Source organism: Frieseomelitta varia, unplaced genomic scaffold (assembly GCF_011392965.1).
Source record: "Frieseomelitta varia isolate USP_RPSP 00005682 unplaced genomic scaffold, Fvar_1.2 scaffold_478, whole genome shotgun sequence".
Taxonomy (NCBI): domain Eukaryota; kingdom Metazoa; phylum Arthropoda; class Insecta; order Hymenoptera; family Apidae; genus Frieseomelitta; species Frieseomelitta varia.
Window position 1 is genome coordinate 82,615 of NW_025110232.1, and position 23,749 is coordinate 106,363.

The 23,749-nt window shown below is 34.6% G+C and overlaps 1 protein-coding gene across 2 annotated transcripts in view; it reads left to right on the top strand.

The window, feature by feature from the left end:
* Window positions 1-23,749, top strand: part of LOC122532850 (octopamine receptor beta-3R-like) — a 90,846-nt gene that overhangs the window by 61,550 nt on the left and 5,547 nt on the right. For both annotated transcript variants that reach the window (XM_043661970.1, XM_043661971.1), the window contains one exon: window positions 18,984-19,095. In XM_043661970.1, coding sequence (XP_043517905.1) covers window positions 18,984-19,095 — 112 coding nt within the window. The remainder of the gene's footprint in view (window positions 1-18,983; window positions 19,096-23,749) is intronic.

Consider the following 23,749-nt stretch of genomic DNA (forward strand, 5'->3'; position numbering starts at 1 on the left):
TCTAAATCTTAACTCTAAAGCGCATGTATGAGATTGAACTATGGAACTCTGTCTCCCGAACAACGATCGCGTTAACAATCATACAAGACATACAATCATACAGTCGTACATTACATATAATCGTGCATTACATACATTACATACGATCATACGTTACATACATTGCATACAATCATACGTTACAAATTGTACAATAATTCGCAGCCCTATCAGCGCATTTTGTATCAAAGACACGTTTATTAAACTTTGAACGAAATCAGGGAAACGAAACTATTGACACGCTTCAATATCGTGCCTTATAAGAGATATAACGCGAAACGAAACCCCGATTTGTCAGTGTTCCAAATCGGGTTCCGAGCATTTAGAGACAAGTAATTTCGCGCTACCCTCAACGACACAGTGGGGTTCCGAAGAACCACTGGAGCCGGATTACAAAGGACGCTAGACTACAAGAACCTACCTCGTCCTTTCGGACGGGGCTGCAGTCGCCCGATTTGACACACTGACAGCGAAACTCTACTCTGCAATGCAATGACAGTAACAAAATTAACTCTACTGTAGTGCAATAACAGTGACAATAGTAACTCTACTCTTGTGCAATGACAGTAACTAAAGTAACTCTACTCTAGTGCAGTGACAGTAACAAAACTATCTCAACTCTAGTGCAATAACAGTAACAATAGTAACAACGAACGAAAAAAGAGGAGAGAGGAGGTGTCTGAAGTTTAATAAATGTGTCTTTGTACAGGATGCGCTCACAGTGAATTTACACATATTAACTATCTTATGATTAACTAAAATTAAACGCACGCAACTTAAAACTAAGACGCACGCATCCCACGATGTCCATGCGTGATCCCTCGTCGTCCACCGGTGGCCCGCTGGGGGCCCAATAGTTTACTTATCAACTAATTGTCCCTACAATTCAGTTTAGCTCGTGAAATAAGGAATGGACAGAAATTTTCACGATCTAAACTGAACTGTAGGCAGCGCAGTTCTTAGCTTGATATCGTTTCACAAACATTAATGTCTATCGTTTTACAACTTAGTTCCATAACGTTTTACAAACTTTAATGTTTGTAAAACGATATCAATTACCAGGTCTCACCACGAGGAGGTGACTACGCACGAGACCCGCCCGGACCCTAATCCCAACCACCCTCCATTACATGCAAATAACTCGGCATTCTTAAGGAATGCAGAGATTTTATTCTACTTGGCCCGGAGTTAAATACAAAGGAGACAGACGTTCAATAGTTCAGTTTCAAAACTTAAGTTTAAATCTTAACTCTAAAGCGCATGTGTGAGATTGAACTATGGAACTCTGTCTCCCGAACAACGATCGCGTTAACAATTATACAATCATACAATCGTACAATACATACCTTACTTACAATCGTACATCACACACGAATGTAAATCATACAATATGTCGCAATCACTCGCATACTAACCACACACTTATCCAACATGAAAGTTACACAATAATTGTACAATAATTCGCAGCCCTATCAGCGCATTTTGTATCAAAGACACGTTTATTAAACTTTGAACGAAATCAGGGAAACGACACTATTAACACGCTTCAATATCGTGCTTTGTAAAAGATATAAATGAAATGAAACCGCGAAACGAAACCGCGATTTGTCAGTGTGCCAAATCGGGTTCCGAGCATTTAAAGGCAAGTAGTTTTGCGCTACCCCCAACGACACAGTGGGGTTCCGAAGAACCACTGGAGCCGGTTTACAAAGGACGCTAGACTACAAGGACCTACCTCGTCCTTTCGAACGAGGCTGCAGTCCCCCGATTTGACACACTGACAGCGAAAGGTGGAAACTCTACTCTAGTGCAATGACAGTAACAAAAATAACTCTACTATAGTGCAATGACAGTAACAAAAGTAACTCTACTATAGTGCAATGACAGTGACAAATGTAACTCTGCTATAATGCAATGACAGTAACAAAAGTAACTCTGCTATAATGCAATGACAGTAACTCTACTCTAGTGCAATAACAGTGACAATTGTAACAACGAACGAAAGAAGAGAATAGAGGGAGTGTCCATAATTTCGTCTCAAGTTAAATAAACGTGTCTTTGTACAGAATGCGTTCACAGTGAATTTACAAATACTGACTATCTTATACTTAACTAAAACTAAACGCACGCAACTTAAAGCTAAGACGCACGCATCCCACGATGTCCCTGTGAGATCCCTCGTCGTCCAAGATGTTAACTATCTTATAATTAACTAAAACTAAACGCACGCAACTTAAAACTAAGCCGTACGCATCCCACGATGTCCCTGAGGTATCCCTCGTCGTCCATCGGTGGCCCGCTGGGGGCCCAATAGTTTACTTATCAACTAGTTGTTCCTACAGTTCAGTTTAGACCGTGAAATAAAAAATGGAAAGAAATTTTCATGGTCTAAACTGAACTGTAGGTTGCGTAGTTCTTAGCTTGATATCGTTTCACGAACATTAAAGTTTATCGTTTTACAATTTAGCTTGATAACGTTTTACAAACTTTAATGTTTGCAAAACGATATCAATTACCAAGACCCACCACGTGGAGGTGACTACGCACGGGTCTCGTTATAATGTATTGTAAATCAGTACTGTTTTATGTATTTATCACACAGGTCACAACTTGTATTGAATTTAAGTTATTTGTTGGAAAAAGGAAAGATGTTGATAAAATGAGGCACAAGTATATGAGCAATCTAACGACTAATTTGGAATATTGAATAAATACTCTTGTTTGACATATTAATAGTAAAGGACTAAATTAATTTCCTAATTATAGATTCAAAGAGAAATACTGAAAGTATCTAATAATATTTAAATAATAATAGTATTATTAGGCTAATATTATCTATGTACATGCAGATATATAACGTATATTATTAACGTGGTAATTATTGAAGAATATAACTATCAAAATATATCTTGTACGATTATGATACATGGTAATTGAGCTGGTATTCCTGTTCAAATAATCATGATGGTAACGAAAATAATTAAATAATTGTAAAAGTAATTAAAATAATTCATTAATGATGCGAAACAGTGGCTCGAATACTACAAATGATTAAATAAATATTTTAAATAGTACCTAGAAATGTTGTAGAAGAAAATTTATTGATTAATTGTTACAAATAAATTATTAGAAATATTAAATAATGCTTAAACAATTATAGAAGAGAATTTATTTGTTAATTGTTACAAATGAATTATTAGAAATATTGGATAAATCATAAACAATTATAAAAGAGAATTTATTGTTTAATTGTTACAAATAAATTATTTAAAATATTGGATAATGTTTAAACAAGTAGAATATTCAGAAATATTATTTAAAAACTCACTTCTAAATTTTCGTCGATGTGCACACGGCGAAAGTTCAATTGATAATGAACCTTCGTACCGCTGAAGGTTAATATAAATGTTCCGATCGTCAGTGACCCGGAACTGTTGATAATTTTCTTTTAGTATTTCGAAAAACAATTCTTCTATTACACTAATCAATAGTTTTTAGATTTCTATCGCAAGGTTGCACTTTCATAAATATTTTAGAATTTCAAATGTAGTAATTTATTAATTTTTTTATCTATAACTGGCTAAAACTAAATTTACACTTTTCATGATATTAATTTTTAAGTTACAACTGCATTACTAACATGTAAGCTCAACATATAAAAATTTTCGTTCGTTTATTGTTTCAAACAGCAAGATATATATGTATTGTGTAACTATCTTTTCCGTTATTGTAAACAGAATAACTTAATTATTATAAATGAATTATTGAAACTGTGAAACAATGCTTGGGAATTCAATCACTGATTCAGTTGTTGTAAGTAAATAGTTAAAATTGTTAATATACAAAAATATCATCGAGATGCATTATTTTACAGTTTGAATAATTCATTTGAAACAATTAAATTATTTCTACAATATTTCTACATTGTTTAATAATTTTCACAACTTTTACATTATGATTAAACAATTAAATTAATCATTTCATTCGATAAGTCAGAATCATTACTCTTGAGTACAGTATTCAAGATTTTTATAAATTATTAGTTAAAAATTTTAAATAACACTTAGAAGCATTATAGAAGAGGATTTATTGTTTATTAGTTGCAAATAAATTATTAGAAATATTAGATAATGTTTAAACAATTAGAATATTATATTAAAATTTACTTCTAAAACTTGTGTCGATGCGTATGCAACGAAAGTTTGACTTGTGAGCACTTTTGTTCGATCTCAGCTCTTATTTCCGTACCGATCGAAACATACCTGACTGCGTTAATCGATCGACGGGAAACAGTTTACTAAAATTTCGTGAAAACAAACTAGTGACTCGATCGCTATAAATTCTCAACTGAAAATTTTGAATAGCTGTTGGAAATTTTATTAAAGAGAATTTATTTGTTAATTGTTGAAATATTGGATAAAGTTTAAACAATTATAAAAGAGAATTTATTGTTTAATTGTTACAAATAAATCATTTGAAATATTGGATAATGTTTAAACAAGTAGAATATTCAGAAATATTATTTAAAAACTCACTTCTAAGTTTTCGTCGATGTGCACACGGCGAAAGTTCAATTGGTAATGAACCTTCGTATCGCTGAAGGTTAATATAAATGTTCCGATCGTCAGTGACCCGAGACTGTTGATAATTTTCTTTTAGTATTTCGAGAAACAATTCTTCTATTATACTAATCAATAGTTTTTAGATTTCTATCGCAAGGTTACACTTTCATAAATATTTTAGAATTTCAAATGTAGTAATTTATTAATTTTTTTATCTGTAACTGGCTAAAACTAATTTTACACTTTCATGATATTAATTTTTAAGTCACAACTATTTTATTAATAACATTTAAGTACAGCATATAAAAATTATTAAAAATTTTAAATAACACTTAGAAGCATTACAGAGGAGAATTTATTTAAGTCACAACTGCATTAATAACATTTAAGCACAGCATATAAAAATTAGTTAAAAATTTTAAATAACACTTAGAATCATTACAGAGGAGAATTTATTGTTTAATTGTTGCAAGTAAATTATTAGAAACATTAGATAAACAATTAGATTAGTTTAAACAATTAGAATATTCAGAAATATTATTTAAAAATTCGCTTCGAATGTTGAATCGATGTGCACACGATGAAGGTTCAACTTGTAATGATCTTTTTTCTGTTCAACCTTCAGGTAAAGTTAGTGGTGCACAGCAGGTGGTAATCTTTCTTAGCGCTTCCAAAACAACTTTTTCTACTCAGTAATGAGTAATTTTTGTTTTTCTAGTTTAACCTTATTTATTTTTATTGTTTCATAGCCTTCATTAATTTAAGGCAACAATGAATACTGTAATTTCCATATTTTTTACAAAGTGAAACTATGTTTGCAGTTTTTAACTGCATAATTATTGTTGAGATATACTAAATGGCAATTTATACGTCTGTGACGTATAATACTAATTTATGTAAAAAATAATTATTATTTATGTAAAAATAATATATATTATGTAAAAAATAATTATTATTATGTAAAAATAATATATATTATGTAAAAAATAATTATTATTATGTAAAAATAATATATTACAGTCAAAAATTAAATTTTTAAATTAAATTAAATTAAATTTTCTTAAGAACAGCTATACAAATATGAAATCGTTCACATTTAATTCAATAATTTTCGATTGTCGATGTAACATTGTTCCACAGACGAATAAAATGTTAATTATTAACATATACTATACGTACAGTGAATTTTGTCTCGTCGGTGAAAAGACGACGTCGATTAGTTTTATCTATGATACGATCGGATACGATCGGATACGAGATGGAAAATTTCCTCGAAGGAAAATTAGACCGGCTGTTGAACGCGTCGGGACAGAGAATTTTCAAGAAACGGGCAGGTGATGTGACGAGAGTGATGCGCGCGAGATGGTTTCGTTTCATCCATCCGCGATGCTGGATTGAATTTGCACGAGGGACAGAGAGTATCCTTGGAGGAGGCACCTTGCCCGCTTCGTTCCGGTCGTGTAGCGTGCAAATTAAATAGTCCGTTAGCCCGGGTTTCGATGATGAATTTCGAGAACTGGGTCGTTATATCGTGCGCCGCCGCGAGAGAAAACCTTTGAATCTTCTATCCACTGGATGGGATGATGCTTCTGGCTGAAATAAGGATGATTGAATTTCCGATTGGAGAAGTGGGAGACGCTTCTTTTTTTTATTTAACTTACTTCTGACGATTGGATTAACACGAGAACCAAAGCATAGAGTTAAAGTGAAAGAAAAAATAGAAATACAACTGCGAAATACAAAAGAAATCTACATCTACATGATATATCTAATAAAAATTATAGTCATATCTCGGTAAATGTATAAATAAATAAATTACTGATATTTATTTCTTTTAGAGCTTTCTTCAGCTTCTAAAGTAATCACGCGATTAGCTTTAATAACACAGCGTTCGCGCGTTTCCTCTTTGACGCAATTATTCACAAGGTGCTAATGCACATAATGTCAATTTCATGCTAAAGTAATAAAGGAAATGTGCCGTCCAGACAATGAAACGCTTGCATAGCAAGCCGTTTGAATGGTAGAACGTTTGAGCAGTAACCCGTTTAATTAATGCGGGGTTCTCTATTCTATTTGCAATTGAATCAATTGTGAACCATTTAAATCTCTACTTCTACATGAATTTCTTACCTCGTAATTGATTTGCTCGACACTATCCCAGTGAAGAAATTATTATGTAATGTGATACAATACGATCATCAATTTTTTGGAAAAGTTCGGAGACGATGTCGTATGAAAACGTCTCGTACCGATTTCAGCAGTATTAGATTCCATAATCAAAATATAAAAATTACCATTAAATCAAAATATTATTAATATCATTTAAAAACAGAAAATTGTCCAAATTTCCTAAATGGTCGACAGCTGAGAAATACACGAACACGAACGATCTAGCAATTTTTGTAACAATTGATCGAGGTAATAAGTTTTAAATGCTCGGCTGTTAAACGACGATAATTCCGAGAAGCATAGTCATTTCGCGGTGCAGCGCGATAACGAAACAAAGGGCAGATAATTCAACGAGCAGATCCAGCCGCCGGGATCGTATAATTCACCGTCGCCCCGGCGTGAACTATAGCGCACGACAGACAACACACGATTGAAAATGTTTAAACGAAACGACCGCGCGAGCTCCGATTTCCATTTAATATCGGCTATTCCATTCTATCGAATGGAAATTCGAGCTCAATGAAGTAGAAGTCGATATCCTATCCGGTAAAAACGAGAATCCTCGTGATTTTACGTTAACATTGACAGGCGAATTACGCTGTTGCTGCTGCTACTCTTGGATAAGAGCCGCGCCGAGATAACGAGTTTTAGTCTTGAAAATTAGCTTCCCGGTTTCATTCTTCGTATCGACGTGCAAACGAAGGCGTACCTAAAATTAATCTTCAACTTGTTAACAACAGTTCGCAAACCGGTTTAAATTTTAAGTCGTATTATAATATTCTGAGGATATTCGATTGAGATTAATCTAAGTGTAATTAAATTGGAAATCTATATTTATAGAGTTACATAGATTAAAATTAGATAATCTATATTTATAGAGTTATATAGTTATAGAGTATATTTATATAGTTATATTTTTGTAAAAGTAATTACAAAGATCTAATTAGAATCTGGGTAGAGAGTATTTTGTCCACTATAACTGCATTTTGGATATTTTATATGTTTTTGTCTAAATTAATCTTCACTTAACTGTTGTGAAATCAGTCGCAAACCAATTTAGATTTTAGGTTATGAATATTCTAAGGATATTGAGTTGAAATTAATCTGACTGAAATTAAACTGGAAATCTAGTTATATTTTTGTAAAAGTAATTACAAAGGTAGAACCTGGGTAGAGATTATTTTGTCCACTATAACTGCATCTTGGATATTTTACATGTCTAAATTAATCTTCACTTGACTACGGTGAAATCAGTCGCAAACCGATTTAAATTTTAGGTTATGAATATTCTGAGGATATTAAGTTGAAATTAATCTAACTGAAATTAAACTGGAAATCTAGTTATATTTTTGTAAAAGTAATTACAAAGGTAGAACCTGGGTAGAGGGCTTTTTGTCCATGAAATGTTATAACATTTTGGATAATTTATATGTTTTTGTCTAAATTAATCTTCACTTAACTGTTGTGAAATCAGTCGCAAACCGATTTAAATTTTAGGTTATGAATATTCTAAGGATATTGAGTTGAAATTAATCTGACTGAAGTTAAACTGGAGTTTAATTAAACTAAGTTACATTTTTGTAAAAGTAATTACAAAGGTAGAACCTGGGTAGAAAGTATTTTGTCCACTATAACTGCATTTTGGATATTTTATACGTTCTTGTCTAAATTTTAGGTTATGAATATACTGAGGTATATTATCTAGGTTATGAATTAAAATTAATTTTATTGAAATTAGATTAGAAATTAAATTATATTTTTGCAAAGGTAATCTACAAAATAACAGACAGAGAGTATTATATAATAGGTGCTGCATTTCGGATATTTTATAATCTAAATTCTAAATTACGAACGCACCGAAGGAATTAAATCAAAATCAATCTGATTCAAACTAGACCAGAAATCGAGTTTTATTTTTTTGTAGAAGTAATTACAAAAACAGAATTGTAAAAATACTTCATATAAATTAAATATCATAACGGGTACTGTATTTCATATATCTTTGTCTCTGAACGATAGATAGAACCAAAAAACAAAAATTTTAGCGACTCAAACTTTCCCAATATTTAACAAATTCCTAGCGTTAACTTATTCCATTTATTCCAGACTCTAGTAATCGCGCAAAATTAAAAAAAAAAAAAAGATTCATTCTTCTCGAATCGAACTGAGAGACTGCAACACAGACAAACATGGCTCAGCATCGCCGACGATTAATTAAGAAAACGAGCGTGCGAGCGATTTTTCTCACGAGCGACATTTCATTTTCTCGGTGGGTGGCCACGGGGGGGGAGGAGAGCGTCCGACTTTTCTCCCGGCGAAAGATGGACGGCTTCCGTGTGAATCGACGTGACCCCGTATCGCTCGATCCCTCTCCACGCGCCCTTCTTTAATAACAAACGCGACGAGGAAGAACGACATTAATTCCCGGCGTCTAATGCAATTTGTTGCGCGACAAACGACGAGCGGCTGGAGAGAGAAAGATCAGCTCCGGGCTGTTCTCCCCTCTCGCCGCCGATCGGTCGGTCAATCTCGCTTCCACGGTCGTTCTGTCGCGTCGTCGTGAAGATTGATTCGACACACGGTTCCGTGAAAGTGGAATACGCGCGAGGGTGCACGAGAAAGAGGAAGACGAGGATTCATTAAGGCCGGAGACCGAGACTTTTGAGACAGAATCGCCAGAGATTTCATTAGCGCAGAGGTTAATGCGACATCCCTCGCCCCGTTGATAAGGAAAGATTCTTCTTTTCATCTCGACGCTCGTGGAGGACTCGCGGCCTTAAGCCCTCCCCCTTAACGTGAAGCTGAACACCGGAATTTTGGAAAAAGAGGGAAGCATCTCGCCGCGGAAGTTCTAATCGCGGAATAAGTTTCTGAAAAGGAACTTATTAAACCGCCGCTCGGTCTTATTTCGGCACGCTTTTTACGAGCTTTCGTCTTGGTTCGCGAGACGGCACTGTTGCCTGAGACAATCGGTCTCAATTTGAAGACGGAGAGTGGGAATTAAGTGGAGCAGGTCAGAGAATAATTTGGGGCTTTTGATCAAATTTTTGTACTCGAATGAAACGAATGAGAGTCTTTAGTCTGTTAACACTTTCAGTGTATATATATATATATATCGTTGCAAATGAGTCAGTATACTTGTTGTATGCTTGTCATACGAATCACAGAGTAATTATTTATTTGGCACATCTTTCAAAATACGGTGACTTGTTATTTCTGAACAAGTTCTTTCATCAGTTTTGCAGTTTTCACACTGGGGCAAAATTTTCTTTTTTTTTTTTTTTTTTTTTTTACCAAACTACGTCAATCTGGTTTGGCACGAATGATTAAGAAAGATACGCGCGATTTAATTACATTGAAACGAAAACTTTGAAAGGAAATGTTGACACGAGATGATAAAACAGAAAGATGAAAGACTTCTTACATTGTGAAACAAGCTGGCGGCTTGATACCTACCATACTTTTCTTTCCACCGTCGCCCACTGAAAATTACGTTTCCTTAAATAAAATATTACAAAGCAACGTGAGGATGTATAATAATAATTAATCGTAAATTAGGGAAAGTCGAGTTACAAGTATCTTTTGTATCAGTAAAATAGAGAATTCGTAGAAAGTAGAATTCGCAGACAAATAAACAGAGAATTCGCGATGAGTAGAATTTTCAGAGAAGAAAGCTACCTCTCCGCGAATTCGCAGAGTTAAAAAAAATTGTATCAAACGCGTGTAACGATATTTAATTAGCGAGCGGTGAATCATCGTGATTAGAGCCTGGAGCGGAAGAGGAGAATCAAATTAACTCGCGTGGCTCGCGCCGAGAGGAAACGAAATTCGAAAAAAAAAAAATCCAAACCTAACCTAAACCCATTGAAATGGGAGTTTCGATGAAAGAGACGTAGATGAATTTGCAACAGCCGGTTCAGGGTGAAAGGGCGAAAGTTATAACAACAGGGGCTACGATTTGGAAATCTCGAGAAACCATTAGAATCCACGCGATTTATCCTTGAACGATGAAGCGGCAAGCATCGGCCGAGGTTATGGAACTTCGAACTTCGCGACTACGAAACTTCCGGATTCGACTTAACCCACTTTCCACTGGGTAGGGAAGTTCGTCGCCGCAAGTACGAAGTCGCGGAGTCTCGAACTTCACGAGACCGCGTACAAGCATGGAATATGCTTCGTTTCGAACGAACTTCCGCCGTACCGGAATCGAAGACTAAGGGCTAACCAAGTCCGGCGAAAACTTTTCTAATCATCGCGAGCCTTAGCCAGACTCGTCAGCCGCATTAGGCCGGGATGGAGACTAAATTTCATCACCAGCAAGTTCCTGTGACAAGCTGTTTTACAAACGAGATCCCCGAATTTCCATTGCGAGAGTTTCTAATAAGATTTTAGAACGGGGGAAATTGATTTTCAACTGACTGGCTCAGAGTTCGATGTCGGAACTGCCAAGTGCGAAGATTTTTGAATAATGAAGCGAGAAGGAAAGAAACTCGTTTAAAAAGGAAAGATTATTTAATATTTGGCCACTTTCGCCATTTGTATTTTCAGCTGAGACTGTGGTATTTTTTTTTTTTTTTTTTTCTAACGCAATGAAACGAATTCTACCCCGTCGATTTCGTCAATTGAGACATTGAAATTTCGGTGTTCTTTGTCCGGCAATTACAGCAGAATCGCGGCAATTAACGGTGTAACTCGGCAACTGGGATCTTCCACCGCAAATCCAATTAACCGTCGGCCAAACTGAATGTAGCTTGCACGAGCGCCGCTCGGATCTGACCCGTAAAACAGCACATGCTCGCTGAAAGTCGTCCGAAAATGCCTCCTCTGGGAACCTCTTTGCCGTTTAATCGACTCGCGGCCAGACACGAGGCATCCGGCACCGCCGAGATTCATTCGATCTCGCGAAACGACGGTGCCCAGTGAATTCGACGATCGCTAACCCAATGCTAACCTAACTGCTCGAACAATGGGAGTCCTGACGGTAATACCAAGTAGCTATTTCGCGTGTGCAACGTGTCTCCATTTCTTTTCAACTGTTGATTTCTTTTTTTTTTTTTTTTGTTTTCATATTTCATTTTCTGCAGGTTTATCAATCGTGCGAGGAACCAAAAACGATGAAAAATTGGTCGACAGTTTAAGTTGATGTAACTTTGTAAAAAAGGAAAGTTACAGTTTTTCATTGGTGCAGTTATGCTCTTCACTGTGCAGATCCAATGGTTTTGGTCATTGCAGAAATACAAAGTCCTCCGGCGAAACTTGGGAAATGAAACTGTTGAAATTTGTGTTGTAACTATGAGATTCGGGTCCGTGTGTCTGTGTCTCACATCTGGTGCTTGCACCATGTGCGTTATAAATGCGTTAATAAACGAATGAATATCGCTGCAAGTAATTGCAGTATTTGAAAAACTTGTATTATTAATTATCTATAACCGGTGTTAATTACATATAGACGTTATATCTGTGTGTTGATGATAACTCCATCGTCATTCGATACTCGGTATAATTATTCCCAATTATAATTTATTTCGAAATGTCTCGAAATGCGTAATAACCCCGTGATAAAATACAAAGTCTCAGTAACGCAATTATTGATAATTAAGTTGCCAATATTTTATGAAAATGTGAAAATTATTTATATATTTTGCTTGTACCGTTTCTTCTTAAATAAAATATTAAAATTAATATGAAAAATATTAAATATTAAATTAATATGAAAAATATTAAATATTAAATTAACATGAAAAATATTAAAAATATTTTTAATATTAATTTAATATTTAATATTAATATTTTAAAATTAATTTAATTTTTAATATTAATATTTTATTTATGAATTAATATTAAATATTTTTAAATAAAATATAATAATATCATCAAAACTAAAATTTGACAATTTTTTATTTCAGCATGAGTGATTTTTTTTTTACAAAAGCTCGATTTTCCAGGCTGTCCGTATCACGGCTTCCAGCTCGTTAAGAATTAAAGAGATCGACGAATGCTTGCGCAATGCCACTGCATTTGTTCGACGAACGAAAATGGCGTGTAATCGTCGTTCGACGACAATCGCGTATCGCTCGAAAGTGGGCCAACGTCGTTTCCTTAAAACTCACGTCCGTGTGTCTGTGTCTCACGTCTGGTGTCTGCACCATGTGCGTAATTCCACGAAGGCGCACGCGTGCCCTCCGCTCGCCAATTACGTCGCGTTACCAGCGCGATTACGAGGACAACCGGACGATTGAATCGTTTTTGCACTGGCTCCGCATATGGCACCTGCCATCTTGCTACAAGCGCTACAAGCGTTTACTTGTGATAATTGAATCGACAATAGCTGCCATTTATTTTGTCGTGCGACCAGTTTCCTCTTACACTCGCGAATTTAGAAATTTAACTCTTTCAGTGGCGATTCGAGCAGCAAAATGGTTGAGCCAGTTTGAGAAGGTTTGAGAAGAAAAAGGATGGAAATTCAAGATTCGGAAAGGAACGTGTCGAGAAATATAAATTAATTTATATTAATATTAATTAATTATTTATTATATTATGTTTAATATAATAAATAATATTATATTATATTTATATAAATATATAATATTTATAATATATTACTACATAGTATTAACGAGAAGATATATTAAATTACTATGTAGTGTTAATATTAATTAATAAATTAAACTCGGCTTCTTAGATAGAGTAATATTAGAATGACAGATTCGAGAAATTTTAAACATTCAAATATTTGATTGACGGAATATTGATAGACTTATGCAAATATTTGTGCAAAGAAAACAGAGTATTTTCGAGTCGGTGGTACAACTGGAAAGAGTGTGATTCTTCGCGAACAATTGTTTCTTCGCTCGAAACTTCGTTTTCGAGGAGATCGAATTTTTTGAAGTACACTTGGGTTTGGTTAATTCTAAACTAGACTGGAATTAATAACGGTAAGTTATTCTACTGGCGGTCTACAGCTTGTTTCCAAAAAAAATAGGCTTTAAACATGTTTGATTGAGAATTGGTAGATATGCACTTGAAATTCAAGTTTCTCGAAAACAAACAATAGAGCTTTCTGACCAGTTCAGAATTACCTAAATTTAATTATACGATATAAACTTCCAAACTCGATTCTCTCCAAAGGAAGCCTTCGACGAGCAAATTTTTATTCTTTCTTTTTCGACTTCTATATATATAAATATTTATGTTATTAAATATATATATATTATGCTATTATATACATATTATGTTATATATATATATAAATATTTTGTTTTTACCGTAGAATGGTATGATCAGGGAAAAACCTGCTGGCAACAATATCATTACATTTCAAAAATTTATTGAAATCCTTGCAACATAACTATTCTCGATCTTTTAACTAAACTCTCAGAGCAGGCCACTTCCATCTGCTCGCGTTCCACCTGTCAGAGCGAGCAACTGCGAACGAAAGGGACAGGCGCGTTTTAAAGACTGTTCCGCTGTTCTACGAAAGAGGAACGTTCGTCGACATTCCTCGAGCCGTATGAATTCGTCGGCGTGTTCGATAGGCCGACAAGTAATTGCGTGTGTACACTGAAATCGGCCGTGTCGGCTGGGGTTGAAGCTTCCTGCATCTTGATAGACGAGCGCATCGATCGCTAGGAAGCGGAGAAGCCGGTGAGCATCGACTCAACCAACCTAAATCCGGCTGACTGCGCCCAAGCACGCGAACCTTTCAGCTTTCTCGTCTTTCGGACGCGACCGCTTTTTGCCCGTACTGCAGCCATGCGCTGCGTGCATTATCTAAACACCGCTCGTAACGTCGCCCTGTCGAAACTGATTTCTCGTCTGTCGCCGACAGTGGAGATATTAACCACTCTTAACGCGTGGAAACGCGTCCCTTTGGAAACCTCCTGTCGGTGAATGTGAATAAATTTTTGTTGAGAGATGGTGTATATTTTTTTTTTTTTTTTTTTTTTTTTAAAAAAATGATACACGTGAATTTGTCATGGTTTATATGGTGTCGCAATACGTGGGATATTTTGAAGAATCATTAGTGGATTATGGTTATAATTTGTTATATTCATTGTGATATAATAAGTATTATATTATATTATATTATATATAATTGTAATAAAATAATAAAAATATTATAATAATATATTATAAATTATATTGTACTGTAATAAAAATATTATGTTATATAATATAATGTATGTTATATTATATTCATTATAATCATTATTTTTATTATTTATTAAATTTACTTGTTGGGTAATTGTAAATAACAGCAGCAGCTTGTGTGAGATTATAAACATTTTTAGTTATCTAAAGTGATTAAATTCTTTGACAAATATACACATTTTTTAGAACGATATACATAAAAATGTGTACACTCGTGAAATTTCATGTTTCTTCAATATCAAAACGTAATGCATAAGCGTGTAACGTATGATATTTGGTAAATCCTTGTTGATATTTCTATTATTATACTTATTAAACAGTATCGTAGGGTTATAAACAACCGCAGTAATTTATGTTAGATTACGAAAATTTTTAGTACTTAATTCTTGATTATTTCATATTCTGCCTCGTGGACGTAATAAAATTCAATGAAATTTTAAATTCCACAACTGAATACGTAACGCAGAAGCCTAAATTACTGCGACTTCTAACGTTCAACAAGCGTGGAGTCAAGAATTAAATACGAATGTACAGAATGATATTTATCAAAAAACATCGTTACAAAAATATACAAATGCAGAATCGACAATGGTGATTAAATCGGCGTTGCTCGTTAAAATATACGCACGTAGAGAATAATATTTATCAGAAATATTGTTACGCAAATATAGAAATACATTGTCCTCAGACAATGGAGACAAATGTGACAATAGAGAAGGAATAAGCGTCTAGTCAGCAAGAGTTCTCAATAGAACGCGGTAACAAACGAGGGAAAAACAGCCATAGAAACCCGCGCAATATTCAAGATCCCTGTCGCGCTGACGCTTCAATATCACGACAGTGTGGCCGGGACTTCAATAATCGCGAAAAATACCAATGGGAAACGCTTGAGAAATTAATACAGCGAAATTTAGTCCTGTGAACTGCAACTTTCAAATGCCATCCACGCGTTTTGTATGCGAATTTATGTGGGCTGGATGCGAATGCTTGTCTCGAAAAATTAACAACACGCGCAGCGAGTGCCGAGAGTTTTTCCCAAGACTTTTAATTCGATTGCAATTTTGTCGCTTTGAAACACATTGACTTGAACTTTCTTCGAAATGTTTCGCTGCGTTGACATTGTTTTGGAAAATCGTCAATTCGAAAATTATATTTCTCGTTTCATTTTCTGTCGAGTAGGCATTTTCTGTGACCGTCTGTATGTTATATTCGTAGAAGAGAAACGAAACATTTGATTTCTTGTTCGTTGTGCGTTTTTTTAAATTTCTCACTTTATTTATGACTCTATGTCGTTACGAGGAGAACAAACAGAGATCAAAAATTTGGCTCGCGAAAGGACAAATATTTGCTGACGCGAAGAAGAAGAAAAGCGAGGAATATTTCTGCTAATTAGTTAAAACGACAAAAATCAGGTGTACGGCGAGTATCTCGTGATATTTGCCGAATTGACGAAACTCGGGTTATAATTAACGAGCGTTTAAACAAATTTATCGCCCGGCAGCGTCGAAACATCAGCCTAATGGCTCAATCGGTGACCACGAGGATGCGTTGACGCAGCTTTGTCGACATTTCTTTGTTTTCCTCGCTCGATTGAAACGCGAACAAACACAAACAAACAGAAACGTTTGCGCGACGAATTAACCAGAAATCAAAGTACTCGGGTGTACTTCGGTAAATCAGCGTCATTTGAAATGCAACGTTCAATTGCCTTGATCTTAATTTTCTTTTGAACCGTCTAATTTTCAATTCCCTGGGGGAATTCGTCAAATTTCGCTGGAATTTGTAATTCCGTCGGTTCAAACGAAGAGCCTCGTTCGCGAGATAATTACGAAAATTTTGCAATTGCACGCCAAGCGCGAGTTTCGCGCATGGAATTTCCAAATTTATCGCCGCTTGTTCAGGGATTATATTCAGAACGAAGTCGTTCGAACAAATTCTCGAAAAGTAATTCGATTCCCTGTAGGAAAATTGATTTTTCGTTTGGGAACGAGTTTCCAGGTTCGAAATTACAAAGTTAGGTGTCACGCGAATTACGGCTGCGTGAAGCTTTAGGAAAATGAAACGGAGAGATCTGTCGAATTCCTCGCGATAATTACTAATTAATTCAAGTTAATTGTCAATGCGATATCGCTAATTAACCGTGGATACTGAATTTCGATCGAACAATGGGTACGAAAAATCGTGAAGATGATCAGGGATGTTAAAAGCCCTGAAAAGATCGATCGATCGCGCGATATTTGAGTATTGCACGCCATGCAAGGGAAATGACAGTACGCGGAAAATTCCACCGGATAATGGAGCGTTTCTGCCTGTCTGAATTGTTAAATCGAACGTTTCCCCTAAACGGGGACAAAAACGACGAACCCTAGGAAATTTCTGCCGCTTTTCAAAGCTGAAATTAAAAATTCAAGTCTCCCCCCCCCCTCTCTCTCTCTGTCTCTCTCTTTCATTTTTAAATACGTAAAATCGACGAACGAAAAGTTTTAAAATTCTAACGAGATAATACGATTCGTGACGTATACATTTTCATTCGGCGATGAAACGTGTGACCAATACAGAGACACGACGATGTAATATTTTACACTTTATCGTCAAAATTCGATCGTTTGGTTTTATGTATTAAATTATAGTTGATCGAGAATGGGAAAAAGAAAGTTCTCGCTCTATTAATTTCTTTGTTGCAACATTTGCCAATCAACCGTGCTATTTATTCGAAATAAATAGCGGCTTTTATTCGTAACGTTCTATTTCTAGTATTAACGTTTTGTGGATAGAAAATAAATTTGTCTCCTTTTATAGAATATATATATATATATATATATATATTAATGATAATAATTATTATTATATTATTAAATGTATTATGAATAATACATTTTATATATATTAAAATATATATATAATAATAAATATAATTATAAATATAATATATAATAATAAATATAATTATAAATATGTATAATATATTTTAATATATATAAAATGTATTACAAACAAAAAATGAAATTTTGCACTAATAACGCTCTGTATAAATTTCTCTGTAACCGCTTTGTTCTTTTCTCTTCAAACTCTCACGGTCGACAGACAGTTTTCACGCTTACTCTCCAATATATTCATCCATCTCACCCATATCAATAACTTAAAACTAAAGTCTTCAGAATTAGTTATTCTGCAATATCTAACACATATGTAATTGTGTCATTCGTGGTGAAACGATGTTTTTTTTTTTTTTTTGCATGTGTATCGGCATCGGGACCAATTCAATCTTCGACGTTACGGATTTGCTATAAATCTAAAACAGTTTGTTTAAAGTTTCAAAGCGTATCGGCGTGTTCCTCCGGTTTAAAAATTGGGGAACTGCCAGCCTTTGAAACAGTAGCACGGCTTTTCATGAGCCAAAATTGATAGTCTTTCGTGCAGCACCGTGTCTTCCTCCCCTCGCCTATGAAAGTTTCCGGCTCTTCAAACGGCACTGCAATTTTTCAGAATAATCCGAGGCCAGAGGAACTCGATTTTGTTAGACCTATTATCTGTTTCGACGGAAACTTCGGAATCTTTTAAGTAACTCTATATCTTGCCTCGTCGATCCTGCGTATGAAATAAAGTTACAAAGTGGAGCTTTTGTCCACTGCAATTTCACTGTTTCGTTATTGTCACATTCTTTCCAAAGGGTGAAGAACAAGGTAGGAAAATAAGTTTAAATAAGAGAGTAATACAGACTCAAAAATTGAGATTCAAATTCAAAAAAAAAAAAAAAAAAAATGACGAGCAATCGAGTTACAAGTTATTTCGAATATTATTTCGTATCTTCGCGCTTTAAAGTTTTCCATTGAATTAAATTGTTACGTAATAATTATGTATTATTGTATTCGTTACAATTGAAATTGTAACGCTACAATCAATTACAATGACATTGTAACAATTGAAATATCACACGAAATATCTCCTTACGCGAAGTAATTGAAAAACTGAAAATTATAGTCCCAAAGTGTAACTTATAGTTTTAAAGATAAAAACGGACGTGCGAGCGGCTTGGCTGACATAAATTCTTCAATGTTTCAGGTACATCGATACGACAGCAAACGAAAAGCTGGAGGGCCGAGCACAAAGCAGCGAGGACGCTCGGTATAATAATGGGCGCGTTCCTCCTCTGCTGGCTGCCATTTTTCCTTTGGTAAGTAGAAGATCGAGATCAATCGAAGCAAGAAACTTACTCTCATTGTAGGTAAAAATAATAACAAATATTTATTTTAACCTACGTGGTTTGTAATAAATATGAATAAAGTTTGTTGCATGACCAATCCGGACAATATTGAATTTATGCAAATACTGACAATGAACTAGCAACAGTCCACATAAAATTGGACTGTGAATAGTTAGTCATAAGTGCAAGATCCAATAGTTGGTCATCTATGCTACTTTCTCTATCACTTGACGATGATAATCAAATATATATAAGGACATGGTTTAGAGACATTCGATAGCATTAAACATTCTAAATTATTCTACATCATATTCAAGACTATTAAACATTCTAAATCATTTTACATCATATTCGAGAGCATTAAACATTCTAAATCATTCTACATCATATTCGAGAGCATTAAACATTCTAAATCATTCTACATCATATTCGAGAGCATTAAACATTCTAAATCATTCTACATCATATTCGAGAGCATTAAACATTCTAAATCATTCTACATCATATTCGAGAGCATTAAACATTCTAAATCATTCTACATCATATTTAAGACCATTAAACATTCTAAATCATTTTACATCATATTCAAGAGCATTAAACATTCTAAATCATTTTACATCATATTTAAGACCATTAAACATTCTAAATCATTTTACATCATATTCAAGAGCATTAAACATTCTAAATCATTCTAGATCATATTCAAGAGCATTAGACATTCATCATATTCTAAGAATTCATTCTAAATCACATTCTAAAAGAACACATTCTAAATCATTGTAAATCATTCCATATCATTCTATTTCATACACGGCCACTACTGTAAGGGAATAAACTCTTCTAAATTATAAGCGTGTTGACTCCATTACACGAAATCCAACAAGTTTATTAACTTGGGAATCAAGAGATAAAAAAAAGAAAGTTTCAATATGGCAATGACGAAAGATATTAACCTTTTCACGCCCTAGGCCGCATATGTGGACAGTTAATTTATTATAAAAAGGCTACCTTCATTCGCGCAATCGTTATAAAAATAAATGTGCAATGTTTACTAATTTTAAATTTGCTAACCAGAAAATAAACCCCAATTGTCATAACTCAAGTAAAGAAATAAAATGAAATTGAATCAAGTTTCTCTGTTATAACTGAAATTAAAAATTCGTTCCTGAAGAGGTTAATCTCTCACTAGGAATCAACAGATGAAAAGAAAAAGTCTCAATATGGGGATGATGAAAGATATTAACCTCTTCACGCCCTAGGCTGCATATATGGACAGTTAATTTACTATAAAAAGGCTACCTTCATTCGCGAAATCGTTATAAAAATAAATGTGCAATGTTTACTAAAAAATAAATCCCAATTGTCATAATGCAAGTGAAGAAATAAAATGAAATTGAGTCAAGTTTCTTTGTTATAACTGAAATTAAAAATTCGTCCCTGAAGAGGTTAATCTCTCACTAGGAATCAACAGATGAAAAGAAGAAGTCTCAATATGGCGATGACGAAAGATATTAACCTCTTCACGCCCTAGGCCACATATGTGTTAATTTACTATATTTACTAGTTAATTTACTATAAAAAAGCTACTTTCATTCGCGAAATCGTTACAAAAATAAATGTGCAATGTTTACTAATTTTAAATTTGCTAACCAGAAAATAAACCCCAATTGTCATAACTCAAGTAAAGAAATAAAATGAAATTGAGTCAAGTTTCTCTGTTATAACTGAAATTAAAAATTCGTCCCTGAAGAGGTTAATCTCTCATTAGACTCTCACGCTATCACAATGTCTCTGTATCGTCTCTCACGCATACACACAATCATATCCTAATATTTCAAGTTCTAAAACTTGAGGCGACTAAAACAAGCATTCCCAAGTTTTTCACTGCGGACACGTGGCAGGCGACAATTGCCCGGATGAAGTTCCGAGCAATTTCCCGAGCAGTTTCTTCGCCCCGCGTTATTCTCATTTCGCGTCGCTACATAATAACTTGATACACATTGCCGCAAAACATTCCGGATACCTTTCCGAAACTTCGTCTCCCGTTTCTTCCTCTCCCATTTCTTCCATGTTGTTAATCCCTCCAGCGAGCGGAAGCGTCTTTCTTCCTCCTCGTTCCGAGAGCGGAGCCAAGAGGAGGAAACTCGCGGTGGCTGGTATCGAATCTGGAGCTCGGCGAATCCAGAGAGATGGAAGCTGCTCGCCGGAGATTCTGTTCCATCGCACAGACGACGACCAAGTTTCGTTCTCCCTCCTCCGGATCGAGGTTGAGTCCGGTGAATACTCGCGAAAGCCGAGCTAGCCGCATGTTTTATTAATGCAAAACCCGAGCCTGCCGAGTTTGCCGAGAGTTGACTCCTCTGCCCCGGCGTGGAATTGAACTATTTGCCTGGCTAAACACGCTGGATGCTGCTGCCTGCCTGCTTCTTCACCGTCGGGGAATAATAAGGCAGCCAGCAGCAGCACTCTCCTCCCTCCAGTTTATTTCGTGGAAGGTTTAGGATACGGCTGCTCGCGCGTTCCGCGCGGTCGAATGGAACAATGATTCGATTTATCGTTAATCGCCGCCGATAAAGATCCCTTTACCGCCTCTGTTGGCGAAAACCCGCGGGGGATTTTGGTCCTTTACGGTTCAAGTTTAGAGTACCGATCTCGCGCTTATGCAGCGAGCTTAGACCGTGTACGATATCGGAGTTTCTGCTGTGAAACGGTGAAATCTCGCGGCGATTGTTGGAGCCTAGGGAAAGTTTGAGACTCTCTTGACTTCTCGGCGACCTCTCTTGAGTTTTATCCGGTAGACGGATCTTTGTTCGTATTTTCGCGAATGCGACGTAAAACACGAAAATTTGTTCCCTCCGTCAAATATTTTTCAACAAGTTTCCTTCTAGATGTGTCGCATATTTTTGCATCTCGCCTTTTCTGTATTTTGTAAGAATTTTACAAATGTCGGATTTATTGAATCCATCATTGTTGAACGAGAATTTGTTTTCTCCACCAGATATTTTAACACATTTTTTTATATATGTCAAAAATAAATTATTTAATACACATAAATATATATAAATATATATAAATTATTTAATATACACAATATATTTAAATTTAATAAATTTTATATATCAAATATTCCTTTTTAAATATATAACATATCATTGCCTTTTCTGTATTTTTGTGTCATAAAAATCCGCAGTCTGATTATTGTTATTGGATCCATTGAATTAATCAGCAATTACTTGCAAACGGACAAAATTCTTCAAAGAATTTTTGTTCGTGGACTACGAATCTTTGTGCAATTTCATATTTTTACGAAAACGATTAAAGAACGAGAATTTGTTTTCTCCACCAGATACTTCAACACATTTTTTATATATGTCAAAAATAAATTATTTAATATACATAAATATATATAAATATATATAAATTATTTAATATACACAATATATTTAAATGCAATAAATTTTATATAAAATATTCTGTTTTAGATTTATTATATATCATTGCCTTTTCTGTATTTTTGTGTCATAAAAATCCGCAGTCTGATTATTGTTATTGGATCCATTGGGTTAATCAGCAATTATTTGCAAAGGGACAAAATTCTTCAAAGAATTTTTGTTCGTAGACTACGAATCTTTGTGCAATTTCATATTTTTACGAAAACGATTAAAGAACGAGAATTTGTTTTCTCCACCAGATACTTCAACACATTTTTTATATATGTCAAAAATAAATTATTTAATACACATAAATATATATAAACATATATAAATTATTTAATATACACAATATATTTAAATTTAATAAATTTTATATATTAAATATTCCTTTTTAGATATATTACATATCATTGCCTTTTCTGTATTTTTGTGTCATAAAAATCCGCAGTCTAATTATTGTTATTGGATTAATCGGCAATTACTTGCAAAGGAACAAAATTCTTCAGGGAATTTTTGTTCTTAGACTACGAATCTTTGTGCAATTTCATATTTTTACGAAAACGATTAAAGAACGAGAATTTGTTTTCTCTGTTATGTATTTTGACAGTATGCTTCATTTTATATCTATAATATATTTCTGCACATTGCGTGTCTTCTCTACATTTTTGTACCATCAAGTGCACAAACACTCGGCGTTTGGTTATTAGATCATTATCATTCAATTACTCGGCAGAATATTTACTGAGACATGAAACTCTTCAACGAAATATCGTTGCAATTAATTGGTCCCGAAGGGAAGTTTCAAGGGAAATTTAATAAATTCCCTCCTTTGGCACAACCTCCCGTCAAATTTACTGCTGCAGAGTAAATAAATCTTGGAAACTTAATTTTTACGTGTTTCACACGCTGTTTGTAAATTAGTGCCACACTTTGAAGGGAGTAAAAGTTGAAACTTCACCGGGGATAGTTCGACACGAAGATTAATCTCCTCCTCTTGGCAAACGAGAGCAGGTTCAACAAGAAAGAAACGAAAATTGCAATCAATCACCCAAGTTTAGCGATTTAACCGCATGCTTGAATTTTACAGGCGTGGATCGAGTAAGAGGAAAAAAGAAAAAGAAAAGGAAGATCGTCTTTGCGAATATTGAAACTTTCGATGATGAATTACGGTCGAAGTTACGTTCGCTTCG